Source organism: Amphiura filiformis, chromosome 7 (genome assembly GCF_039555335.1).
Source record: "Amphiura filiformis chromosome 7, Afil_fr2py, whole genome shotgun sequence".
Lineage (NCBI taxonomy): Eukaryota > Metazoa > Echinodermata > Ophiuroidea > Amphilepidida > Amphiuridae > Amphiura > Amphiura filiformis.
This window is the reverse complement of record NC_092634.1, coordinates 20,266,048-20,274,048: the sequence shown is the minus strand read 5'-3', so window position 1 is coordinate 20,274,048 and position 8,001 is coordinate 20,266,048. Positions and strand designations below refer to the sequence as shown.

The following is an 8,001-nucleotide window of genomic DNA, read 5'->3' as shown; positions in this document are numbered from 1 at the left end:
AAAAAGTTTTTTCAAAGTATAATAATATGAATATTCCATAATTCACCTTAAGCGACGAAAAAACCTGTTTTACGGGCCCGACTGACCCAGATTTTGCGCTTTGGGAGAATTTTGTTTTGTTTTTAATTTAGATTTTGACTGAAAATTTTTGAAAAAAATACAAAACATTTGAAATTGTGTTTGCAAAGATTTTTCAAGCTTTTGGTGATATTTTAGGGAGATATGGAGTATTCAGATTTGCACATACATGTTTGTTTTCCAAGATAAGGATTTCAAGCAATATGCACATTTATTTTATTTGATTCATAGATGAAGAACATCTTTTTTTTCCATTTTGCAAAAAAATTACCCCTTTTTGTATGTTTTGCAAATCGTATTTCTTCAGCAGAAATCACCCCAAAATTTCTGAGGAGGATGCACCCATGGATACATGTAAGTGTAGGGGCCTAATCAAGCGCTACCTGGAACCAAATTCTTCCACCATTCAAGTAAATCTGTAATAAATATAAGAAACAAAAGCAATTAACAAGTATTGTTTCACTTTACATGAAATTGATACTGGTGTAAGGTTGAAAGATGGACTTTTGCACCTAGTTTATGGGGGGGGGGAATCAAGTGAGAACACTAGTCAAAAGCTGAAAGCAGCCCCACAGCAAGGCCTCAGGTGAGAATCAGATTATCAATTCTCGCAATGATTCTCCTAAACTGAGTTTGCAAGAATCACAATTTATTCTCCCCAAATCATACCCATTGATGATCTGTCGATTTGCAGTTGATTCTAGAATCAATGTTGATGTACGCAAAATGCAATCAGCTTTCGACAAGAGTTTTTCTCTCACCGCACTTGCACTCTGGAACTCACTTCAATCTGAACTCCGTACTGCTGTTTCTCTGCCAAGTTTCAAGAGAGGTCTCAAAACCTTCCTGTTCCCACAATAATCTGGTGGCTTTGTTTCAGTTCACTGTTTTATTTTGCCTTTCAAATATTTTGTGTTCCATCTTGGCGCCGTGGTCTTTATGAAATGGCGCCCTATAAATGCCTTGTATGTAATGTAATGTAATGTAAAATACGCAAATTTGTTGATCACCCAAAAGGCTGATATAAATACCTGATAATAATTAAAATACCTCTCACTTGTAGCATTGTCATCTATCCATAGGTGCCCAGTTCTAACCTGTTGCAACTTCAAGGCATTTCGTTCAGCCTATATCCATCATAAGACTGAAGAAAAAAATAGAAAATTAAAACACATTCTATTTATTTTGTAAGTAATGGCCAAAAAGTGTGGAAAAACATACATTATCCAGGGGTGGGCCATCTCCTCCAAGAGGAAAAGAAAAGGGATAAAAAAAGAGAGGAGAAAAGGGAACTGATGAAAGGGGAGAAGAGAAAAGAGATACAGGGAAAAAAGTATACAACTAGACAAAGCTAAGGTCTAAGACCACAAGCACAACCGTGTTGTGACCCTTTAATGACCTTTGACCCCAAAATCTATGAAAACCCCATAGACATTGGCTAATGTCAAATGCATGTGTGCACGTGGCATGACTCTGCCATGTTATTTGTGGCAGTAGGGGCATTTTGAAGGTTTTTCGTCTTGGACCGGAAGTGACTGATAAATGTTTTTGAAGGTATTTGGTTTTATACTGGAAGTGAACCCTTAATGACCTTTGACCTCAAATCTGTGTATGATTCATATACACTGAGTTATATAATGGATGTCAAAATCAAAATATTTTTCTCAGGGCCAATCTTCCTGACCTGTTATTGTGGCAGTAGCATACACTTACCAAAGGACGATCAAGTGTGTCACTTCCATTGGCTGATTCCTTTCCACAAAATCGTATGATCTTGATGAGGACCATGACTATGGTAGCTACACCCAGGAATAATTCAAATAGTGCAAATCCAATTAATCCAAGTAGAGTATAATATCGAATTTCCTGTAAATAAAAAAGGAGTGAAATTCATGGTATACTTATTAACAGCAGAAAATTGAGAACGCCAGAATGATATGAACTTAAAATACCATTAATTGGTCAGTTTGTCATGCACAAGACACTCAATAATTTTAGATATAATACTATTAAGAACTGATATCAGACGATAGTTTGCAACAGTCTTTGATGTTCTCACTGACTTAAAGATAGGGATAGCTTTGGCTTTTTTGCAAGAGGAGAAGATACCAGTTACAATAGAAAGATAAATGCAGGTGAAATTATAGCTGGAGCTGCAATCTTTAACAAATGTACATCTGATGACTTGTTATTTCGTATTTAATGGGCATAAACATAATCCAAATCTCATTCATTTATTTATAGTTTGAGCCCACCTGTTCCGAAAACTTGGCTACCTGTTCAGATGTGATATAATAGTGTGAATTTTGCACCACTACATTTTACAATATTGAAAGTCAAGAAAAAATGAATGATGAAACAGTTTCCTCCTCCTAAATCCAAAAACATGAAATGAAACAGGAACCAACGACCCAACTGTCATTAGTCTTAAAGGGAGCACACCACCATAAGATTCCGCGGCCAAATGTGTAACCCGCAAAATAGTCCTCATAAAACGTAGAAATTGAGCTTTTTGTTACATTTTTCAGCAAATAATGTGTCTGAGTTACATTTGTTTGATGACATTCTAAAGCTGAAACGGTTTTGATGAAATTACGTGCAGAAAAAATGATTTTAAATGAGTTCTGGCGGACTAATCGTGCATATCATGTATTGATGTAAAATCCCAAGAATTGAGCTTTCAACAGCTTTGAAATCACAGGATGGGGTAAAAATGTCAAATTTGCAAAAAACTGCCATTGGCGATCTATGTGCAAAAGAAAATATATTAAAGCTTAAGGATCATCCCATAACCATGCCCAGTTTCATTGCTCTATCTATTGCAGGGAAATAATTAGAAGAGATTTCCGAGAGGCGTTTTTGCACATATTTCAATGGGAAGCGTAATGGTGATGTGCCCCCTTAAACATAAAGCCATATTATCACATTTGCTAAAGAGGATGCCCTCAGTGTTTTTTGAAATTCTGATTTTTACAGAATTATAATTTCTGGAAAAATCAAGTCTAGATTGTGACAAAAAAAACCTGTTGTATTTATATAATCAAAATATTAGTCAAATGTGTGTTCATAACACTGATTACACTGTATGTTAAGGACCGATCTCAGAGTGATACGCATTGCGACATAGGCGCTGAAATTAAATTTATATTTACTTTCAGTGTTTTGCCTCATTTGTTTGGTGCAAAATTAAGCAATAACGTGCAATTTCCACAAAGAGTAAAAAAAACGGGTCCTAGACATTTTTGTCTTTTTTTGTTACATGGTCCGAAAAAATTTGGACCAAAAACATTTTGGGGGGGGGATTTTGTCCAAAAATTTGCATTTTTTGCCCAAATTTGGCCTCACATATGAATTTAAAAAATGTATACTTTTATGCACTTTAGACCAACAATTAAGCAGTTATAAGGCCCAAAAGTTTCCATATATAGGCCTAACCACCCTTAATAAAGTACATTAGGCCTACAATAGTGTAAAACACAGAATTCTGAAAAATATTGAGGGCATCCTCCTCAGCAATGTGGCTTTAAGAAGCTATCATCAGATAAAGAGCTGCAGTATCAAATTAAAGTTTATTCTATATTATTCATGCAGAATATCATTAATTGATCTGCTTTCCCTTCTCAAACAATTGTTTGATTGGTGTAACCTGACATTGTGGAAAAATGCTCTAAAAATTGAATCTTTTTTTATCTTTCAATATTTATTGGTTTTTATTCATAAACAAGAAATAATTAAGACAATTAACATAAAATCATACACAAAAAGGCAGCAAATATGGATACATAAATTATGCAGAAATTGAACAAATTAGTTGGTGACCATTTGTTAACAAGAAGTTAAAAATAAAGAAAATATGTGTTCAAGGAGTGTTCAGAAATACATTTGTGGGGGGCATGGCAAACCTGGCAGGGGATGGCAAAGTATGAGGCTGTAAAAAAAATAAGGAGGGGGGGGGGGGGTACATCCTTCAAATGGGGTCAGAAAAGTTTTACGGTTTACAGAGGGGTAAAAAATGTTGCTATAATGTTAACAAGAAGTTAAAAATAAAGAAAAGTTGCCCCATTTTAACTGCCTTACAGGTAATATGTTAGTACACCAAAAACAATATTTAAAAAACCAAAAATCAGTGATCCTCAACTCTACTAAATTCTGCTAAAAGGAATATCAGAAATACTTTGGTGAGCGGGAGGTGGGTGTAATTTAAGGGTGAACAATTGAACATGCACAAATCAAAATAATAACATGGAGAGTGGTATAGCCTACATGTAACATTGCTTACTAGATAACTGCAAATTTGAATTCCCGAAATTTCACTATGTTCTTCCTCCTGTGTCTGTGCTTCAACTGCTTCCAAGCTTTCACAAAATTCTTTTATGAAGTTCAAGTAAGTTAATTCAAATTCTACAGCAGCACGATAAGCTTGTATATCTGAACGAAGCAAAAAACAGGCCACTACCACCACACTGATTGCACAGAGGAAGTCTATTGCCACCTGAAACATATAAATGAAACATTTTAAATGATATAAGGGTTAACAGGGACTGCATGGAAGTGTTTTGAACTTGAGAAAAATAAACTTTTGAAAAAATAAAGGTATGCTGATTTACCATTCTATTCTAGCGTTCATTTGAGTTCAGAAAAAAAATAGGGCCTACTCATTATCCAACCATTAAGATTGAAACACTTATCCGACCTTTTCAACTGTGTTACAATTATTACTTTGGTGTGCATATAACATGCTAGGTAGGACATTAATTTCATATAATGGAAGTAGGACAAAATTGGTAAAAATATCCTAAGATGCATGCTATTAGCTTTATGCATTGATATAATATGCCTATCATTATCATTATTAACTAAGTTATCACTTTGTTGAATAAGTTCATCGGGTTTGTTGGTTAAATAAACGAAATGACATTTTTGCTTGACAAAACCAAGTGAATTTTTACTCACTACAATATTTTGTCCTTCTCATCGGAGGACAGATCGACCCATAGTGGATTACATGGACACCATTAGGAACAAAAGCTTTAGCTGAATTACTTAATGCACTTGTTGGCAACACAGAACATCATGTGAAAAACTTGAAAGATATTGTTTATAAGAATTGAACAATTCCATTGACATTTTCTCTTAGGCTAATTGGTTATCAAGTTATGAATAAAATAATTGAAAATACCATGTTTCATTTTTATTGTTTTTTTTATTACTCAAACAAATCGCCATTTTTCTTACGTACACATGCCCAATGCCCCTCCCCTCTTACATACGCTTTGTTTAAAATGGCAAAAATTATGGAAAGCCCCTTACCCAACAGCAAGTTCATGCATTATGAAAAAGCAAACTTACCAAGCAAGACCTCCAATCTTTAGCATTTTCATCGCTGCAAAGGCAATAACAACGACATGGAAGACAAAGGCCTCCAAGACAGCCAGCAAACATGGTCTGAAAACAAAGTAAATAAAAAGAATAGTTATTTTACTTTTTGGTAAAGTTTCGGTGATATCTAGCCAGTTACAGCCATTAGCGGCAATCCGGCTTGAAATGTGGGGTAGGGGACAATCAGCCTGAATTGTCAAAAAGTGGCTGAAAAGAGCAAAAAATTGGTAATTTTGCCAAAAGGTGGGGTGGGACACGTCCCCTGAACCCCCCCCAAGTAAACACATGTGCATTTACTTTCCGAACAATATGAAAGTAAACATGTTGAATGTTTAGAATCTAACTCTCATGTGTTTACTCTTTGTGTTTATGTGTTTACTTTGGTGTTTAGGTGTCCTATATACCTTTACTGTGTAAATGAAAAATTAAATACCTTGCAGTGTTTAAAAAGTGTTACAGAAACCCTAAACACTTGGATTTACAGTGTAGTGGGGACCCGCGCGTTAATATGTTATTTTTGCCAAAACAGAGCACTGAAACTCCCCCTGATTCGCAGCTCCAAAAGAACCCCTTTTACATTTTCGCAGCTGTAAAAGACCCCCTACGCCATCAGCTCCCAAAGACTCCTAAAGGCCACCACCTCAAAATTCCAGGGGAGTATAATACAGCGGTGTGGCCACAGACCAAAAACGAGGAAAATCACTAAAAACAGTGTAAAATCAGGGTAAAAATGCCAAATATGGGCTGAAAATAAAAGAAAAACATGTAAATTTTGGCAACAAAAAAAGAGGAAATCAGCTGAAAAGAGGAACTCTCACATCCCTGATAATACCATCAAAAATTTATGATCTGACCCTCCTCAAGATGTGAGTTTAACATCAGTTCATTTTTCTTCAATTCTTTCTTCTTTCTTCAATGGTACAAAAAGAAATCCATCTATCAATTCCAATCGATCCCAAAATTTAGAAAATCCCATAGGAAAAGTACCAAAAATGGCTTGTGCCCCCCCTCAGCCCCGGTGCCCCCCCAATATGATGACCCACGCTACGCCACTGTCCTGTGTTGTATTTGTATTACGCAGGCTTTAGATGTTGACATTTTCCCATGATGCACTGTGTATTTTGGCCTAACGCTGGAGGCGCATCGTATTGTAAGTTGAATCATGGTAGGTATTACTATATTACCTACCATGGTTGAATGAATAGAGTAAAAGGCTAATCAATCTTACCCACAGACCCAATGCAACAGCAAACCAAACTTGCCAATCACTGGATGATATTGTTGGTGTTGTTGGTAACACTGGCAGCATTTGTGGTGAGGTGCCCATGAATGCAGTGAGTATGGGACTATATAATACACATGTCACTTGTATGACCCACCCCATGACCCCCGGGAGTGGTGAGTCACTTTACAAAGGTGCGTCGGATTTAACTATACCATGACCCACATGTGTGTCTAAACAATGACCGACATTTGCCGACAATGACTGAGCACCTTGTCAAAATTGTGACGCACATGTTAAGGATTATGACTGTCCTCATGACGCAAATTTGTCTCACCATTAGGTATTTTGACTGACACTGATGCACCTAACCATTGACGCACCTAGGTAAAGTGACTGACACTGACGCACACCTTGGGGTATGTTGTGACGCACATATTGAGTAAATGACCGTACCCTGCGTCACTAATTGGTTGGTAAATGACCCAACCATGACGCACATCCCCCGGGGGTCCTAGGGTGGGTCATACAAGTGACATGTGTATAAGTCAGGAGCTTGAAGTAATAGCCAGGTCATCAAAGCACAGATAATAGAAGCCAGTCCAAGAATCATAACAGCAATGCCTGTTATAATTCTGCAACACTCCAAACCACATCTCTTCCAATTTTCATCCACTATGGTACCAGATCTTCACTTTAAAATAAAATCATCAAATCATAAAAATTCCAAGTTAAAATCAGGAATGGAACTGATTCATCAATAATAATATAGCATGTCATATAGCGCTTTATGTCACCGATCCCAAAGTGCTGCACATCTGAAAAATACATGTGGGCCTAGTACTATAGAAGGACTTTAAATAAGATTCTATTACCCCCACGACCCATTATTCAAAATCACGCACTGTGATTTGTTGAAACGCGTCACGTGACAGACCATTAATTAGCGATAAAGTGTCAAGGGCAACGAACTTTATGTTCTTCTATCATCACAGCGCACAGCAGAGCGCACGGGAGAATGGAATGTCAGGGGTGTGTTATTGTATGTGCATACCTGCTTATAGGGGAGAATGGAATGTTAGGTTGTGTTATTGGAATGTGCATACGCTTTGGCTACGCTGGCGTATGCGCTCCACCTTGAGGTAAACAACTTGAAATATTTGGGCAAAAAATTTGATATTTTCTCTTTAAATCACACTATTTTGTGGTAATAGAATAGAAATAAAGGGTGCAGCATTATCCTTTACACGCAAATAATGTGTCCTCGACAGTAAAAACGTTTAAATAATGGGTTCGGCTGCGCCTCACCCATTATTTACGTT

The 8,001-nt window shown here is 36.6% G+C and overlaps 1 protein-coding gene across 3 annotated transcripts; it reads right to left on the bottom strand.

Annotated features, from left to right (window-relative positions):
- Positions 1 to 293: 293 nt before the first annotated feature.
- Positions 294 to 6,903, bottom strand: LOC140156303 (uncharacterized). Of its 3 annotated transcripts, none has more exons than XM_072179285.1 (6): positions 6,686 to 6,903; positions 5,428 to 5,523; positions 4,358 to 4,570; positions 1,792 to 1,944; positions 1,110 to 1,222; positions 294 to 494 (listed from the first exon to the last, which is right to left on the bottom strand). In XM_072179285.1, exons 1-5 carry the CDS (start codon positions 6,839 to 6,841, stop codon positions 1,187 to 1,189), a joined length of 654 nt encoding a protein of 217 aa, XP_072035386.1. In that variant the 5' UTR covers positions 6,842 to 6,903; the 3' UTR covers positions 294 to 494; positions 1,110 to 1,186. The 3 variants fall into 3 exon arrangements, with proteins under 3 accessions (XP_072035386.1, XP_072035384.1, XP_072035385.1); XM_072179283.1 differs by having other exon boundaries at positions 1,129 to 1,222; XM_072179284.1 differs by having other exon boundaries at positions 1,136 to 1,222.
- Between the last annotated feature and the right edge of the window lie 1,098 nt (positions 6,904 to 8,001).

What these genes read in the sequence shown, in the direction of transcription:
- LOC140156303 (XM_072179285.1), bottom strand. Translation starts at nt 6,841, where the DNA reads ATGGGGTGGGTCATACAAGTGACATGTGTATTATATAGTCCCATACTC. An exon ending in CTGTTGCATTGGGTCTGTGG is followed by an intron (nt 5,524 to 6,685) that starts GTAAGATTGATT and finishes CTTTGTTTTCAG; the next exon opens with ACCATGTTTGCTGGCTGTCT. An exon ending in TTCAAATTTGCAGTTATCTA is followed by an intron (nt 1,945 to 4,357) that starts GTAAGCAATGTT and finishes TTTTATTTACAG; the next exon opens with GAAATTCGATATTATACTCT.